General features: G+C 43.2%; 1 protein-coding gene across 1 annotated transcript in view; it reads right to left on the minus strand.

Moving 5' to 3' along the window:
• Positions 1-19,897, minus strand: part of PECAM1 (platelet and endothelial cell adhesion molecule 1) — a 588,149-nt gene that overhangs the window by 104,256 nt on the left and 463,996 nt on the right. Inside the window, exon 15 of the mRNA XM_078654345.1 lies at positions 4,921-4,943. Coding sequence (XP_078510471.1) covers positions 4,921-4,943 — 23 coding nt within the window. The remainder of the gene's footprint in view (positions 1-4,920; positions 4,944-19,897) is intronic.

Here is a 19,897-nt window from a genome sequence, read left to right on the forward strand (position 1 = left end):
ATATAAGTGTTTTATTTTGACGTTGGAAAAGCCAGAGGAAAAGGAAAATGCTGCTTCATTAAAATATAATAAGACATTTGTAAATAATGCAATCATTATACATTTGTTTGACAGCTCCCTGTTTATTGTTTAGCTGTGGCCATTGTTTCAGGGGCTGGAAACTAAATGTCCTTTTGGCCTGCCAAGGATCATGCTACCTATTGATGGGGGTTCAGCACAGGAAAGGGAAGAACATCTTAGATTTAAATCTAGCTTGAAGGACCTTCCAGCCAGTAATGGAATTATTTGTTTTTTATACATTTTCGTCACTTATATTGTCTTAGGATATAAATTAAAACCAAGACGGGGTATAAGTATTGAGTGCCATTCCCTTACTTTCACACTTTATAAATGCCAAGGAATAGTCAACTAACTTTGTCAAGAAAAATAGTTTGCTGGCACTTGTTTTTAGAAATACATAATTACTAACATCCTCCATACTATATAGCAAAACTGTAGGATAAGTCGCTACACTTAAGGGAAGTCAGGTAAACTGACATGGTAACAACCTGGGATTGTTTTCTCACTTTCTAACACAATATAATTTTACTAAGGGTAATTCAAAATCTGCCTTTGTTTAAGTAACCTTTTGACCTATCTTTTGTACTCAGTGAGCGATATCCTGTGTTTTTTTAACCCTTTGACTTATGTGGCCCACCAATTAACCACGACTAGAAGCCAGGCCCTCCCCTCCCCCCCTCCAAAGCATTTTCTTATATCTGTACTTCAGAACAATACACATAAATAGATAAAAGGTTTACAACAACTAAGTACACCGATTATTAACTATTTTATTTCATTCACTCAAATGAAAAGATTACAAAATAAAAATTTAATTTTAATGGGAAGGTTGGAGCCTTTCATAATGTGCTTTTAGTTCTAAAAGACGAAGCAATATGCTAGACTATCATATCACTTTTTAGTTGTTTCCTCCTAATGCATGGCATGCACTGTTTTTATTGGTGCATACCTGTGCTTCCAGGGAGGCCACCAGCCCTATTCAACATTCTGTGTGATGTGTTTGTGCTGCTCCAACAAATAAAGCTAAGGAAACAAACTTAATTTTAACCTCCAATTTCAAATGTCTAAACTTACATAGCATTTTAAGACCGCCGGGCCTACCCCCAGGCTTGATGTGGTCACCCACCTCCTTCCGATACCTGGGGATCCAGATTTTTAATTCACTGGAGGACCTCTCTGAGGGTAATCTAGGGAAAGCTCTCTTGTCCCTCAAGTCCTGCATCCCTTTTTGGTGTTCCCTCAAGCTGCTCATTATGGCCCAGATCTCAGTGTCTAAAAAGGCTCCTCTACTTTTTGCTAACTTGCCAATAAGTATCCTGGTCTTGTGTTTAGACAACTGGACACACTGGTGTGGGAATTGATATGGAACGGGGGTCATCATTGAGTGTCCCTGACTAACCTTAGATGTGGATTTTGAATTATATTTCCTGGCTTCTCAGCTTCAATGGATTATGCTACGCAGGGCTGGACTGGGAACAGAATCCGGCCCTGGCAAACTGCTCGGCTGGCCCCGCTGGGAGTACAGGGGGCCGATATTGCAGACCCCCGGTAACAAAAATACCCCCCCTACGGCCGAAAACCAGCCCCCATCGTGGCAGCCCATTGGGGAAACACCCGGTGCCTGCTATGGCCAGTCCGGCCTTGACGCTATGGATTGATGGGACTAATCTAGCGGAGCTGGGACTATCAGATCATATAGAAATCCTATTGGTAAAACTGCTCCGTCTGGCGGTGATAGTCGCACGGTGGTATCGGTGACACTGAGGTGCTGGCGCTGATGTGTCTTGCGAACTGTGGGAACATCCCTGTATACACTGTCACTGCCCCTAGTGGCCCTCCCCCATGGCGAACCCCTCACCTTTTTTACTACAGGCCAACTGCCGGCTTGGACAGTCACCAGACTAGCGACAGCAGGGGACTGCTATCAGCAGGGAGCATTGCTGCCATTGAAAGATTTGTTGGAACACTACGATTTGCCAGCAGGACAATTCCTGATATATGAAGCTGTAATCCATGAGTTTTAGGATCTGTGGGTTGGCGAGCGGAGGAGCCCACAAATCTGCAGTTGGTGGTCACCATGGGCTCCGCCCAACACTTGGTGACCTGGTTTTGTCAATCCTTCTCTACAATGGTCTGTACCCCTCTCTACCCTGCAAGAGAGATGGGAGAGGGTCCTGCAGTGTGGCCTAACAGACTCAAAGTGTGATAGAATATAAGCCTCCCCATAAAAGATCTCTAGGAACACAAGACTAAAGTACCTCCAATTTGACTACGTCAATGTGACTTTACATGACATCGCATAAAAATCAAGTAGTTCATAGGGGGGGGGAACCTTCCCCCTGACTGAGATTTAAATGCTGACTTCCTTCATATGGTGTGGCATTCCCCCAGCTACGTCCCTTCTGGGAGGAGGGGATTGCCGCCCTGGACTCCACGCTGGGACGCATCCTCCCTTGCTCCCCAGACACTTGCATCTTGGGACTCTTTCCGAGGCTGAGCGTGCGGAAGGTGGGTACAGGATTTATAGACTTGGGTCTTGTGCTGGCTAGAAGGCGTATCCACATGACCTGGAAATCTGCAATAGCATTGGGACCCTGGATTAGTGTCTGGAGATCTGATGTGACACAGTGGGCGAGAGCAGAGAAGGGGGCATAGGTCAGGGAGGAGACTAGAGGGGTAAGACGATGTCTCAAAGTGGATCTCTAGACTGAGTTGTTGGTGGCTTGGGAGCACCCATAGAGCGATTTGAAGGGGGAACGGAAGACCATTGGTAGTACATCCGAGGGAGGAGCAGATGATACACGGGGCCAAAGGGGAATGCGGAATGAGCACTGAACTGGGAGAACTTTAGGTGATGCTTGCCATGGGTCTCCACACTGGTGCTGAGCATAGAAGAGTGTAGATCCCCATGTCCTCTAGAACAGGACGAGAGGTGGGACCTCGAGTGAAGGGCTCATGTGACGCATCGTCCTGAGAGAGCTGCATGGAGAGGGCCTTCTAACAAACAACCCTACCGTTCAACTAATGATCCGTCTTTTATTATCCACTTGTATTATCGATTAATAGCGCACACCCAACTGGGTTACCCACGTCTGTCTATATGATTTGTTTGGAGTTTTCTCTGTCTTTTCTTTCCCCCATATCCCTATTGGATCAATTGCTACCGTTATGACTGTACTGTATATCTTCATACTGCATTGTTTGGTGACCACCTTTGTAAAAGCAAGAGGACATCTCCTGTACACAGCAAGCATATGGAATGGATGTCATAATAGACGAGACTGAAGAGATCTCTGTAACACTGAAGATGATTCTTTATTGATCCTTAACCGATATGTTATTTCATGATGTCATGCTGTACACTTTAAATGCTTTAAAAAAAGGGCCAATGAACAGAAGCTTTAAAAACAAAAACACAGCATTTTAAAATGTTTTGTTTGATTTTTATGTATGTATAGTTTATTAATCTGTTGGTATTATTAAATGTTCTAAACAGGCACAGAAGTCCTAAATAAGCATTGTGGAAAACCCAGGGATCCACGGACCCCAGGGGAAGGGATGCTGCTGTAGATCACACTGATGTAAATTACTCTACTTTTTGTCAGCAGAGAATTTGGGGCCTGATTAGGATGTCGGTCGGTAAGTCTCTGACCGCTGGCACAGTACAGTAACTCCCATTTCTCCATGGGAGCTTGTGCTGCGGCCGGTTTCCAACTGCAGCACAAGCTCCCAAAGGGAAATGGGAGTTTGCGACCAAACCATGTGCGGATCAGTAATGGGCGTGCTGCAAGCCCTTAGTGTATATAGTATCTCTTGTGGGAGCGCATGCAAAGCATGCGCTGTCACGGCGAGATCCAAAAAGAGGACACCATACAGTCTAATGGCCTTTGTCTCTCTAGTCATAAAAGGCTTCTAACTAAACAACCTCTCTGATTCGGTAAGTGCCTACCTGCAAGCTATGACCAACAACAAAAAGACTCCTGGCATCTAGGTTAATTTCCGTTCAATTACAGGGAGCGCTACCCCGGAGCTCCTTTCCAGTTTATAATGGGACTCCTGCTCCACCGAATCCTAAAGTATCCTGAAAGTGTGGTGCTCACACAGTGTTGCTTTGCCCAAAATAAGAAGAGTCAAACTCTGATCTTATCTTTGGTGATGCCAGCTCTGCTTCTGCCCAGTATGAGATTCAGTGTGCTTTATAGTGCCAGCCAACATAGGAGGTGATGAATTTCCATGCCAGAAATCTGCTGGTGTGAAATGTCAACACAAGAACAGAATGCCTTCTGTGTCAACCCCTGCATAATGGAAAGTATTATACTGCTGGGGTAAATCCAGAAAAAATAACATAAAACATCGTAACACAGCACACCAAATCACTAAGCAACAGGTTACAAATCACTGCACAGCACAGTACAGCACAGCACAACACAGTCAAGCAGCTTCATGCCACTGACCTTACAATTAACACTGATTTTAGTCACTTTCGCTGGCTTACAGGTGGCAGGCATGAAGGCTACATAAATGACCTATGAGATTCAATTTCATAGTTTTGGAAGGAAACATAATTACCATTTCATCCCTGTTATAAACATAATTTGGTAAGTTGTGTATGAAGCCAAGCTTCCTGAGCTCTCAGACCAATCATTGACATGCATGAACTTTACACATTTTCTAAACAAAAGAAAGTTACACTCAACTATGCCTTAAAAGCTTGGAAGTGAACGGGAAAGCTGGCCAAAATAATGCTGTTACACTGATGGACTGTTACAGGTACTAACGTTCTTAACTGAGTAACTCGTCGAGCAAGGTGGAAGAATTATCCTTTACAACTGCACTATTTTAAGCAAGATTCAGACTTACCACAGTATTGTTTTCTTCGACATCTGAAACACAAAATACAAAATATAAGTTTAAAAGTCTACTTTAGATGAAAATTTACAGCTACAAGTGAATGTTTAGTCAGTGTTCTACAAGTTTTTTTTTTAATTCTGTTCATTGTTTTTCAATCAAAACTATACATGTGTATCATCTTCTCATACAGTAATTGGCACATTATCGGCATACAATTGTCACAGTGATTGTGTGCATCCGGGTACACACCATTTTACAGCAAGGCACTATGCAATTCTTACAGAAACATCAAGGAGCATGGGACAAATAATCAGAATATCATTCAGCACTACAATCTGGGAAGCATTTACAATTACGCATAGCACAGACCATCAATAATTAGGCAAGTTACATCAATAGTGCAACACACCAAATGGCGCCCTGGTCGCTCCAGTCTCTGCAGTGTGTCAATCAAACAATATAAGGCAAGAGGGCTCCACTCTGTAATGGAGGATTACCTCGACAATATCCAGTGTATCCAGGGCTCTTCAGGTCGCGGGCGCCCCAGCCTCAGATTCAGGGTTCTTGCGCGGATGCGCTAGCAGATAGCCAGTCAGGGGGCCCCATATGTCCCTGGGCTTGGAGGCTCCCGGTAACAGCTCCGCATACGTGTTGAGCTGTTCTTGACAAAAAACAAGGTCGTTCAACCATACCTTAAACTTGGGCGCCCTGCTTCTGCCCCACCGGCATGCCACTCGTCGTTTGGCCATGAGCAGCGCAAGTGCCACATATTTGTGATGTTGCGCCTGTAGCGGTTTGACATAACCCAGCAGGGCCAGTAGTGGCGTGGGTTCTACATGGGTACCTGTCATCAACTCTAATGCTTGGAAAACTTGTCCCCAATAATCATGTATTCCAGAGCATTACCAGGCTAAATGTAAGAAGTCCGCACTCGGGCCTGGCACCTGTCGCACCTGTCTGTATTGCGCAGTTTATCCCTGTGCATTCGGGCTGGGGTGTAATATATTCTATGTAGGAATTTATAATGAATGATAATTAGCCTGCTGCTAGCTGAAACCTGCTCAGTCTGCGAGCAGCAGTATTCCCATTGCTCATCTGTCAAAGCAAATCCCAATTCCGCCCCCCATCGTGTTCTGGCCTATGCAGGCAGTTCTTCCCTTTGTGTGTGCACTGTGCATTATATCAGGGATACCAGCTGTTTGGCTGTCGCACTTCTGAGGGCCAGTTGTAGCGGAGCAAGCAATGGCGGCTCAGCCGGAAACTCTGGAGTATGGGAGCGAATGCCTTGTCTAAGTCGGATATACAAAAAAACATCCAGTGGAGTCTGATGCAAGCCTTGAAAAATATGCTCAGCCTTGCGAAATTGGCCTTCGTGATACAGGTCTCCCCAGTTTTTAATGTGTGTGATCTCCACGAAGGTTCGAAATATGGCCTCTTGAAAGAGGGGCATACTAGGATGACAAACAAGAGGTAACAGCGGAGAGTAAAGTAGTGCAGTGTCCAGTATATGACCTATGCGTTGCCAGCAGATGTATCATACAGCGCCCCCTTGATCGGAATGGGATGAGCAAGCCAGTGCTCCGCCGCCACTTGCGGCATATATCTTGGCTGATGCACCCAGAAGTACGCAAAGTGGGCCTGTGCGCTGAGATAATATAATTCAAAATTGGGCACTTCAAATTCACCCTGCGAGAATGGTCTAGTGAGAATGTTCCACTGCAGTCTTGAGTGTTTACCCCCATACCAGTCGGATCAATTCAGACCTGAGCGACTTGAAAAAATGGCTCCCTGGATGAAACGGTATATTTAAAAACAGATAGAGCAATTGGGGCAGTATCACCATTTTAATTAGGGACGCCCTCCCCGCCATAGAAAGAGTGAGTGTAATACAACGGAAAACATAATCCGTTATGTGTGTCAGTGCCGTGCAATAGTTAAGGCCCATCAGCATACCTCTCTCTCTCGTGACAGGCACACCCAGATATCGTAAATCATCACACCATTCGAAGGGATAGTCCAGCTGGAAACAACCCGTTGCCGCTGTCAAAGGAAGGAGACAGGACTTACCCCAATTGATTTGGATCCCAGACAGCTTCCCGAAAACAATAAATGCTCTGAGGACTGGGTTCAGATTTTGCTGCGGATTGCGAATATATAAAGTGATGTCATCTGCATATATGGATAGTAATATCTGCCTCATATTGCATCTTAGGGCTTTGTCATTATGATGTTGTCTCAGCTTCGCCGCTAACAGTTCAACCGCCAGCGCAAAAAGTATAGGGGATAAGGGGCATCCTTGTCTGGTGCCCCTTGTGTTCGGGAACGCCTGATATATACGCCCATTTATTAGCACTTTAGCAACTGGCAAATGGTATAGGAGTTGGATCCAGGAGAGGAAGAGAGGTGGAAACCCCATTCTCAACCTCACCCCGAAAATATAGTTCCATTCTATTAAATCAAAAGCCTTTGTGGCATCTAAAGAAACAGCTGTTAGGGGCAGTTCTGAGGAGACATTGTTTAAAATGGTGAAAAGTGTTTTGGTTTTTTTTTTTGGTTTTTTTTTGCGTAGTTTTATATAGCGCGAACTAGACCCGAACCGAATCAGGTATCAGAGCGCTTTACATATTTTTCCAGTTACGTTACATTTTACGTTTTTCCAGTTACTTTCATTTTAGGCACGGGGAGATTAAGTGATTTGCTCAGAATCACAGGAGGTTTTGGCGTCGTTACCGAGACTCGAACCCAGATCCCCAGGTCTGAGGTCGGGCGCCCTAGCAGTTAGGCCAACTCCTCTCCCCTAGTTCTTAAATTATGCAATGTAGCTCTTCCCGGCAGAAAGCCAGACTGATCAGGAAGAATCAAATTTTCCATCAGTAAGCTGAGGCGGGTCGCGATGAGTTTGGCCAATAGTTTTGCATCACAGTTGAGGAGGGACAGCGGCCTGTAGGAGTCGAACTGGCATGATGGCTTCCCTGGTTTTAAAAGCGAGATGATGAGGGCTTCTCTCATGGAGGGAGGCAGGCAGTCAGTCTCCAGTGCGTCTTCATAAACCTCACGCAGTATGGAAGCCATCTGATCTATATACGTTTTGTAAAACTCTATAGGAATGCCATCGGTGCCGGTGGCTTTCCCAGACTGCATATGCATGATTGCATGATATTGCATGACATTTTCGCTGTACATCGCTCAGCCATCCCAAGGTCACATCCTCTAAATAGCTCTTCAAATTTAATCCATCTACTCTCTTGGTGGTGTGTAGCTGTGCATAATGAGTGGTAAAGGCGTTGAGGATGTTCGCAGTGTCTCTATATACCACTTCCCCAGGGTCTTCTAGTTCTAACACACAATTGGAGTAGCACGGCTGCCTAATCGTGTCTGCTAGAGCCTTGCCTGGTCGTTCCCCTTCACCATAGGCCACTTAGTATCTAGCCCTGAAGCGTGACTCTCTCCGTGCCGAGTCCATGTAGTTTGTGAGTGTCTCTCTAAATTTAAGCTGGGTGGGACTGTCCGGGCGCACCGCCAACTTTGTCTCTAAAGCTTTAAGCTCTATTTCCAGCTTGCGCAGAGTGTTCATAATATCTTTGAGGATGCCAGCCCCCTTAGCAACGCAGAACACTCGAAGTGTAACCTTAAGTAAAGTAAAGTATTTATTCCGTACAAAAAAAACACACCCCTCTTCTCTCAGTTCCTCCTGAAATACCGTGTCCCATAGAATAGGAGCGTGTAGTCTCCAACTATTGTGTGGGGGGCCATAGTCCGCTGAGGACAGTGTAATTTTGAAAGGGGCATGGTCTGAATAAGTGCGAGCTAGGTGTTGCGTCTGACATATAGCCGGGCCCAGCCCTCGAGACAGAAACACATAATCCAGACGTACCCACGATACTGCCTGCGCAGTGTAGTGTGTTCCCTCTAGATTGTGTGGGTGCGTATGCCTCCAGGCATCTATCAGTTGATAAGTAGTAAGAGTGTTGTGCAGTAGGCGCGCCTTAGTGTAGTGATGGGGGCAGGGTGGGACCTATCAATTGCATGCAATATTGAAATCCCCTCCCAGATTATGTGGTTTGACCCTATTTAAAAAATCTTAGCCCACAGTGCAGTGAAAAAATCCGGGGCATCCACGTTCGGTCCATAGCAGCAGGCCAAAGTGACCGAGTCAGCACCCAGTCGGTCCCAGGCTAGGCAATACTTTCCCTGTGCATCCCAGGAAGCACCTTCTAATTGAAAAGGCGTCCGCTTCTTTATAAGTATGGCCGTCCCCCTCGCATAGGAGGAATACGAGGAAAAAATTCTGTGGTCTGCCCACTTACTCGCAAAGGTGTTAACACTCTCTTGTAACATGGCTATGTGCACTTGATGCCTGTCTAAGTAAGCTAGGATGTGTCGCTTTTTGCGCTGATCCCCCAGCCCTCTGATGTTCCATGCAATAATATTCAGTTTCTCCGGAGCCGTGTCATCCATGGCCTTGTGTGCCTGACAATGACGGGGCCCACACCCTCACATTGTAACCCAGCTCACGAGTGCGCTCCCAGTGTACCGCCCTCCTTCGCGTCTGCAGTGCAACATTAGATTCACATGTTATCCACAGTAAACTACGAACCAAAAACCACCGACTCTGTAAGAGGCCCGTGTTAATTAAAACACTTCCCTTTCCCTCCCCCCACCCACTGACGCAGTCCAACTTGCCAGAAATAATCAATTGTTCCCATCATAATCAACCAAACAAAAAATCCAGACGCACACTGCACAAACCATACAGTGAGCGACAGCAGGGGAATGCCCATGAGGGGTAACCCTATGTGACAGCACAGGAACACCTCGCTCAGAGAGTCCACTGTAGCTGTAGAGGGGGCACTCTGGGGGAGCCGAGGGTGCCCAGTGTACATTGGTAAGGGCTCAGTTTGGTCAGTCAGCTGAGCAGTGTACGCAAATTAAACAACAGTTTTGGCTGTCCGGTGGTTGTCACCGTCTCAGTCCACTGTACAGACATCGAGTATAAGCAGCTCCACAGTCATTGCGAGTCATCCTCCGCTCCCACTGAAGATGAGTGTTGCGACGATGCTAAAGTACCATCATTGCGACTCATGCGCTTTAAGTGTTTGAGGAACTCTTCCACCTGCTGCGGCTTGGTGAAAAATCGTTGTTGACCCTGATGTGTGACCCTGAGGCGCGCTGGATACAACAACGCGTAATCAATTTAGGCACGCCGCAATTTGTTCTTAACTTCTATGAATTTGCGTCTCTTTTCTTGAACCGTGGGGGTAAAGTCCGGGTAGATGGTGAATGTGTTTCCATCATGGGACAATTGTTGCTTATGTCGCGCTACCCGGAGTGCAACGTCCTGGTCCCTGTAGTTCAAAAGTCTTGCTATTATGGGACGCGGTGTGCTACCCGGGGGCGGGCCCGGCCCCAAAGTACGATGCGCACTATCTATGATAAACTGATTGGAGAAGGCTTCCGCTCCAATTGAGGATAACAACATCTTTTCCATGAACTCCTCCATCTATAGTGTTCTACAAGTTTACATCATATTTGAGGCTCATGTCTCTTTAACCCTTCTCCAGCACAGATTCAGATACTAATAAACAGGCAGGCCCTTCTATATCTGGCTAGAATGCGGACACTCAGGCTAATCAACAGCCTTTTTAAGGCAGAGGCCAGCACAGGGATTATGCCAAGTGTAGGGGCAGGAGAGGCCAACAAGAATTGTACCAGGGCCAGTATACTCCGAGCCATTGTCAAACCTACAGCAGATAGTATGACTAGTAACAAACCCATTTGTCTTAATTATGATAATTTAAATGAGACTAAGCCTATTTTCGTCCTAAATGAACATGGGACGATTCTATAAATTGAAGGCCTTTCTAAATGAACATGGGACAATTATATCAATTAAAGGCCTAACATTTGTCTCAACATATGAGATTGTCATTATTTTCAAACCAGAATAGAACAGTTTTTTATTTTTTTTGATACTTCAGACTAAAACATTTATTTTCAAAGACAGAATCCAATGCTAGAATGGATGTCTCTGGCCATTTTTTCCAACTAATCATTAGGTGGGAAAAGAGACTTCATTATTTGAAAGTGATATATCGGCCGAAATGGACAAATTCTTTCAGAAAAACAAGAATGTGAAATTGTATCTGTTTTATGTTTAATTACACCAATAAAATGCTGGCAATTCAATCTAATTAAACCACCTGACAAAGGAGGTATTAACATTGTACAAAACAGAGAAAACTGCAATGCTGAGATTTTCCAACTGTTGTCTAATGTTCAACGCTGTCGGACAGTAAGAAATGACCCAAACCATATATAAGTAGACAGATCCGTTCCATAACTAATATTGCGCTATATGAGGCGTGGTTGAGTGAAAATGAATATAGATGCCTTGACAACGTGGACTTTAACATCCCTGTTCTATACACTCTCATAAAAATCCACAAATATCCCTTTTGCACCCTGGAAGACCTGCTGTAGTGGACTGACATTCTATTATGTAACCTCTTTCTAAATATGTTCATTTTTTCTTAAAACTGCTCCTGTGGTAAATTTCTTCAAGAGGGGCTGTACTGTGGCCGTGGCCATGCATGAAATTGAAGGCCTCGATTTAGATCCTTTCCAATATTTCTTAGTCACATTAGACCTTTAGAGTGTGTATTCCAACATTACCCAATCTCATGTGTTTAAGTGTTATAGAGTTGGATCTGGAGGGTGGAATACATCCAGACCAAGGGCCTGATTACGTCCTAAGTGGAGGTAGGATGGCCGTCGTGGACTGCTGCACCAGTAGTCCGCACTGCTGCATTACAGGTGTAGGTGGACTCCCACAAACTCCGGGGCTCCACAATCCCCGGCGGCGACGTGGCTGTCCTGAGGCCACTATATGCTTGGCAGAGCCGCCGCGGCACCGCCAAGCATGTTTCAAGTTTCCTCCCCAACTCACTTTTTCCGGCAGTGAGCCCGCTGTGCAAAGTGAGAGGGAGAGGAAACAAAGGGGGCCCTAGAGGACCCCCTTGTGCCGCTGGGCTTGGGGATACATGCAGGGAGGCACATGCTGTGCCCCCCTGTGTGCATGTAATCCCTGTTCCTGCATGGCATGGATGCAACAGTCCATGCCATGCGTGAACAGCCTTTGACGTTCACATGGCGGTGTCTTTTTGAAAGGCACCGCCATGGGAATGCTAAAGGAACGCCAGACTACAAAAATACTTGTAATCTGGTGACTGGCCAGCGGTGAGATTTGCCGGTGTTGGAGCAGGCGGTCCGTACCATCAAAGTCGTAATCAGGCCCCCAAGTCCTTAATGCTTTTATTGTGGAGTGTTCCACATTGGTATTAATGAATAACTAGATCCTACCGACAAATTAAGGAGATGCTATGGGTACTACCTTTGCCTGCAAACTTGGCCATTTTATATATGGCCCAATTTGAGAAGGAACCCATTAATCATATCGATAATCCTTTATGGCTCTATTAGGATAAGAATGAGATATAGCGATTATGTTTTCATACTATGGCAAAGTACTGAGCCTGATTTACCTTGTTTCCGGGAGTGGATTAATTTATGCTGCCTAGATTTACAATATACAGTGAATTAGGATGGTATCAGTTTTTAAGATTTGCTTATTAAGGTGGGGATGTACCTGTATGTACTGGCCTGTATATGAAAACTACAGTTATAAACACTCATTTGTAATATGACAGCTGGCACAAACATAATTTCAGGGATAACATATGGACAATTCTTCCTGTCAAGAGGGACTGGGCAACTCATTTAAAGAGGAGAATGTGCCAACTTAAAATGTGTGGCCCAGGGCAACCTATGCGGTTAGTACATCACGCACTTAAAACAGCCTGGTACTGTGATCACGAGGCCTTACTGATGCTTAAAGAAAAATCTAAACTTAAAGTTTAACTCAATAACACTCAATAACATTTGAAATCAAAGTTCAATGTTATTGAGTGTTTGTCAAAAGCACATTAGCATGCAACAGAGAGCTGCACATTTGTTTCTTAATTTCATATATAGAAATTTGCTTTATTGAAAATTGCTGGTACTTAACAATATAAGGTTTTGAAATTTCATTGTGTTTCTTGGTTTTGATTTTGATAAAATGTATTGCAAAAGTTGTTATAATAATTTGAAACCGCAGGGACTTAGGCTGTGCATCTCACAGACCTGGGTGTTCCCAGGCCCTGAACAATGTGTATATATTACAGGGGTTAGGGCTATACCCCTTTGTGAGAGAGCACACTGACACATCATAAAACATCAATTTACCCTTTCCACAACACATCAGTTTACACTTTTCACAGGGTGTGCAGATCTACCCACATACAAGGTATTTAGAAAAGGTTAGGATGAACATCTAAGAGTAGTTGGAATTCAAGAAAAGTTGTGTTCTTAACCTTGTTAGAGATCATTTTGAGTGTGGTTACTGCTCTGCTTGTGGCACGACTAACAATCACCAATCTTTTGTATGTGAACGAGAAGGAATGGATACTTCTTACACATTTTGCTGTAAGAACATCATTTCTTGAATGGAGTGCCCGTGTGAAGTATGCTGCATCAGATAGACTACCCAGGAAGTGTGCCAGCATACTCTACGAGGACTCAGAGTGGTATGCTGAATGCCCCCATCTTTGAACACTATACATCTAAAAACCATAAGGACACAGGGAGAGTTCTGGTGTGCTGTTGACACTGTACTAGTTTCAATAAAGAGGCACTCATGTTAATAAGTCTCCGGCATTAAAAGAGAATAAATGTATCTGGAAACTGGACACAGCCAAACTCGGGCCTAACTCTGCATTAGATCGGTGTGCCCTGGCTGTGCGCTGAGAATTATTTTTTGTGGCATATTATATGCGAGGATGTTTTAAATAGAATTCCTAGTGAATTGCTCTGTACATATGGGAATAGTGTGAACTCCTTGTATAAACTGTTCCAAACTTTTTGGGCACACTGAGGAATTCTTACGATCTTTCACACCAGGATCTGCCTGTACTGGATGAATGAATGAACGTACGACGTAGTGTATTTATGAATCCAATATATATGTGATCGTGGGCTTTACAGTATGAAAGCATAACAATCATCAGAGTTTAGAGCTCTTTCGGTCAGTGGTCTTTGCTTGTTTCTGTTGTGGGTGCGTTTTTAAAACAATTGCTGACACCTTATAGTATTAGCAGCACTATTAGTTGTGTGTAATAGCTGTTAATAATGGAGGACTTTGCATGAGTGCATGAGTTTGCACATATAGAAGGTTATTGTTGATAAACCGATATTAGCTTTATGTAATTGTAGACTCAGGGAGCCAACACTTGCAGAAATGGTTAGCGGTACAGTGGCTGTATGATGTGTTAAAGGGACTGAAGTTGTTGTTTTAACCAGTAGTTGTACGGAATGGAGGATGAAGCGCGTTCTAGGGTCACGGCATTGGTCAGTGGTCTAGAGGTTAATACACATGTGACTAGGATGTAAGCACACTCTTCTGGTCGCCCATATTTAAAAGCAAGTTGGCGTTTAGGATGTTGGCAAGAGAGTCTTGTTCAAGCGAGCTGCATGATGGATGGGAAGCTTAGGTAATTGAGCAACTATGGGAGCTATTAATCTTAGCATATAAGCAAGATTAATTTAGTTGCATGTCGCTATATACCTGTACGGTTCTTTAATGGCTATCCAATAAGTGAGATGCTGCATGCCATCAAATATTAGGAATAGTGACTAAGTGGTAAGACATTTTTCATTTCCTATTCAGCCATGTTCACAGAAAATAAGAACAACAAGTGTTATACCCCTCTAATATATGACTCGCGCTGTTATGTTATATTCTCAGAACTGTTAAATTGGATGAAAGAAAACATTCCCTATCACAATTATTGGTTTTTACAGTAAAAGAAAAGATGTTGGATACAACTGGTGTAATAGGAAGTGGCCCTTGCTTGTATTTCTATGTATTCTCATTTAATTTTCTCTGCAGTAATAACCTTCCTTGGGTATTGATTTCTCTGCATATGATGAGGTGGCAGGCTGTTGTCACTTGTTATTATACAGCATAGAAAAAGATGGGTGAATTTACTGTATTGACTCATATTGACCCTGGTGATGCTGTCACTATTTTTCATTTTGCTCTCACACATATATTAATTAGCATTTCATATATGTACACATTTAGTGGGGGGATTTTCATGTTAAGAATGACCATAGTTAGTGAGTTTCATGTTAGGTTGGCCATAGTTAATGTAGGCCTCAGTTTAAATGAACTCACACTAGAAAATGTTCTTTGGCTGTGGAGCTCCTTCACTCTTTCTCTCGTTTCAGGAACTGGGCTGCAGTAACTTGAATTAACTAGATTTTTGCAAATGTTTTGGTTTCTGTGAGAACTGTTGCAGATGTGTTCCATTGAGAGTAAATAGTGAATTTGTCTACACCTGTGCCTGAAACAAGTTGACATCATGTTATTACAAGATATCTCTCGAAGATCGTGCAGCTGTAACCTTCTTTTTTATGTCTGGGAAGAAGAACGAAACTACATTATCTGGAGATTCTGGATCCTGAATCTTCTCTACTACCTGAGAATTGTGACAAGTGTTTCGTGCTATTGAAAATTGTATGAATTAATCGTCCATCGGAGGGCCAGTTAGATTCAGATGCCCCTTTCTACTCTCTTGAGACCACATCTTGTTCTGCTCCTGGTCATAGAGTTAGACTCCTGAGCACATCTACTTTCTTTACCTAACTGAATATTTATTCGATTCTGATTTTAGAGGATTTACTTGCTGACACCTGCTGCTTAACGTCCTCCAACTTCATATGACAACTTTAAATAGCTGGACTGTGTATTTGCTATTTTGACTCGTTTTGGATTATACAGAACAACGTTTTTACAAGGTGATTGTTGATTTATGATAAATTTGAATGATTTGAGTTTGTAACTTTGCTAATCGGTCAACAAACCTTCGTGGTTTGCAAATCTAATACTCTGTCATTACTGTGGAGTCTAATGTGCTTCACTGTCATTAATGTACTGTTGATGGGTTGTTGTTAAGCCTCAATTCAATTCACGACAACGATCTATCCACATGCGTGCAGTTTGTACTTGAATTGGCAACAACAATTTGCACGGCGCAAACCCGATCCCGAGTTGTCTCAATCTCTAATGGTCCCATTTGAGTTTTATAAAACCAAAAGCCCTACAGCTAGCTTCATTGCATCATTGGTTCAGTGCCTATGATGAAACGTTTTCAAGTAAGCAAGTTACTTTTCATATTGACAGCGATGGACATAAACATTCATTTGGAAATGATGAATGGTTTATGAATTGAAATAAACGTACATAGACATTGTTGTCTTTGGCTTTTAAAAATGATTTAAATCTGTTTTATTGAATTATTATTAATGAAATTAAAAGATATTATTGAGGAAATGGTTTTAAATATCATCACTTGTGTACCTTTGTAGTAGTGTAATTATAGTTATACTTTATTTTACAAGCATGTTTTTCCAGAGCTGGTACATAGGTGTCAAAAAGGACAAGAACACATCTGAAGAAGCCACCCCTCAGCCCCTCAATTGTGTACTAAAGATGGAATATTTGTTCTTTCACCTTCGCCAGCAGCTGAGGCAGGCTCCTACTTCTGTATTCATGGACACAGACTGCCACTTCTTCTTGAAAAAAGGCCTCCACTGGCCATCTGCCAGTTAACTGGCACCGCCTTGGATTTTTAGGGTCTCCACAGACTTTTTTTCAAGATGTTCAACAATAACATCCTTTTACTTTGCAATGGGTGTGGACTTTACCTGGCCCTTGGGACATGGAGCTACAATCTTACGTCCTTGTAAACCAGAGCAGCACTGATTAGTTGGCACAGAACCAAGTGCCTTTTCCTTGTGTCTTACGTATTTCCTAGTGCCTATTATCATTATCTCTTGGAAACACACGCTCACATGGCACTGAAGTTTCGTGGTGAAGCCACTGGTACCTTGTCTGGTCTAAATGTCCGTGCATTTTTACTGTATGACTGAGTCTTTTCTAACCCTATCGATCCCTAATCTAGAAATCTCCAATATTTTCAAAAATCAGTTCCATTCCGCTAACACGGTCAGATGCGAGTTTACAAATGTAAAGGATTGTAGGTATGAGGGAAGAGTGGTAATCAGAGGCTAACCCATGCTTGCCTTTTTCTAGACCTGCAACCTCAAGGTAAAAACGTTCAAAATGCTGTGCCTGGTTGTATGCTCATTGCATGCCGATGTAGACAATCTCACAGGTGCACAAGGTCAGACAACAAATAGTGAAGTGTCCTTACTCACGGCTCTTGTGTGCTAACCCCAGTGGCAGGCATCTAGATCGAAATGATTCTTAGGGAGTTTATTAAAATACAAAAATATATTTGCCAAATGGGAATAATTTAGCAAAGTTTTCACGTTGTGTGAATTTACAAGAACTTTTAATAGAAGAATACACAATATTCAACAGGTCAGAAAGCTACTGTATAAGATTAAAAATCCACCGAACGCAAGTATTGCTGCTGGGACTTAAGTGACCCCACATCACTTAATTCAATGGCCCAGTTCCTAGAGCCGAATGGACCTGGCTAATCCTGTAAAAGCTGTTGGCCCTCCTGCCCAATCTGTGAGAATGTGGCAGGCAGAGGATTCACATCTCCCACCCTCATGAGATTAAAATTCAGGAAATACTGTTGTTTTCTTATGTACTTTCACTTTAAGAAACAGGCGACATTCAGAACGTTAGCGGGGCGGATAGTTAAATGCAGTGTAAGCCAATGAAAACAAACTCTGCTCCTGCCGGAAAGAAAACGTGCCAGACTTCCTGTCCATCCCCCATTCAGGGATACATGTTTGAGAGAACAGTTGTTGAGATCTAAAAAAATGTATGTTAAAGGGCCTATTTTCCCCACTATATTTAAAGTGGAGGACAGGTTACTGTGGAGAATCCATAATGCCGTGGCGTGTGCGGGCAAGGAAGCACAGTGGGAGGCCAAGATCATAACCGTTATAGAACAGATGTTCCAGAAATAAATTTTAAAAAAGTCCAAAATACCACATGTCTGGTTTACCCTACCTTTCTGGAACAGGAGCTGCCTTTGTGATTAAAACAGAATGATCTGTGTGGAAATTAGAAGAACTTCTGAAGGGCTTCAAAAAGGCTGTGAGGACTGGGGCACACAACAATGTGAGACTAAAATGAAACAACTGTCGCGCCATTCCAACTGCCTTCCAGAGTGTTTGAAAGTTTGACTTTAAACATGTCAGAACCTCGGTCTGAGTTCATGTATTCATTTTGAGTGGGATACTTTCATATTTACAAGACTGACGACAATTAATTGAATATATCTCCACTGTCGGTCATTAGGCGCTATATGAGATGAAAATCACATTAGTTCAATGAATATATCAACTCGGCTTTATAGAGTGTGGCTAATCACCCGCAGGGGTATCCAGGTGCTAGGTTCTTGCTGAGATCAGTCCAAAAGCCAGGTATTGAGTCTGTTTCCGAATTCCGGGAGAGGCAATGATGTTCGTAGACATGAACGCGTGCCTAAAAATGAATGCATTGCCCATGTTTTTTTTATCACCATTCACTCTTTCATTTGTTTTGTTTCACCTCATCTTAAGCTTATTTTCAACCCCTGTTAATTCATGATGTTCTGTCTCGCCGCTGTGTAAGGTACATAAAGGTGGGGCAGTGGGACAGAGGAGTTCTGACAGCAAGTGTCCAGTTCCCAGCTGCATTGGACACAGCTCTGCACTGCCTAGGTTTCTTCAGAACAGAAATCAATGACCCCTATAAAGTATAACCAGAAGTTTATTATTCTTAGAGAAAACCTGAGACCTATCCAGGGCACCTTACCTCTGAATAGTTATCGGTCTTAAGTCAATCATGGGAGCAGTCATAACTTCCATGCAGATAGCAAATGCAGTGATAAATGCTATTTCTCTTTTTACGGTTGCGAACTAGAGTCATGGTAACAGGACACCGTGTTTCCCATTATGGGATTTTCTTGTGCAAATAACTGTTAATAATGCATTGCAAGCAGCTCATGACTACATCTCCATGCACACAATACGTTGTGTATTGCATACGCAGGAAGGGAAACATTGTGTCCCGATGTTAATAATAGATGGCACCTCTATCTCTTAATTACATTGCAGCCACATTGCCTGGTGGCTGAAGGTGGTGTGGACTGCCCACATTGAGGGAATTAGTCATGCACTGCATTTTTCAGCTTCCCAAATGCTATGATTGTACTAATGAATACTGACTTGAAGAGCACCGGCAAGGAGACTATTGAGGGACAGAATATCGAAAGGTAAGTGCATTTAGAGAAGTATAGATTTACTACTCCTAACTACACATCTAGGTTCCCTGAATATATATTTACTGAGTATGTAAATATATGTGCCGTTTAGTGTCCAAAATACAAACTTACTTACCTATCAATATTTCTTTCGATATTTTGTCCTCAATATTAGTACCCTCAATATTCTGACTTCGAAATTTAGTATGCACACCTGAGCTATATTTGAGGGACTGCTGAACTGTCACCTACTCAGGCTGAGCTGAGTACATTGCTTTTTGACCATCTAACATTTCAATTCATAAACCTGTGAGATTTTCTATGGGTTTTGAAATTACATCCCTTGCATAAGATCAGGGTTGCTTCCGTTCTAGGGAACTAAAAGAGACAGGAAAGACTCAAAGGCATTTGAACTTTAGTAGAATAGCAGCAGCCTGCCCTAAGTCCCTGCTAGTTAAGACTACTGTCCAGTGTTAAGAACTGTTAACATTCCTCTAAATCAAGGTTATTGGCAGAAAATCTGAAGTGTTACATATATTTTCAGGGGGGGGGGTTGCCATTAATTGATGTTCCCAGTCACCCATTCGTTAAAGAAGGAAGAATCTCCTTACTAGGCTTGGCTACCAGATGGATTGGCATTCACTGATCACAGATTGTTT

Source organism: Lissotriton helveticus, chromosome 7 (genome assembly GCF_964261635.1).
Source record: "Lissotriton helveticus chromosome 7, aLisHel1.1, whole genome shotgun sequence".
NCBI lineage: Eukaryota > Metazoa > Chordata > Amphibia > Caudata > Salamandridae > Lissotriton > Lissotriton helveticus.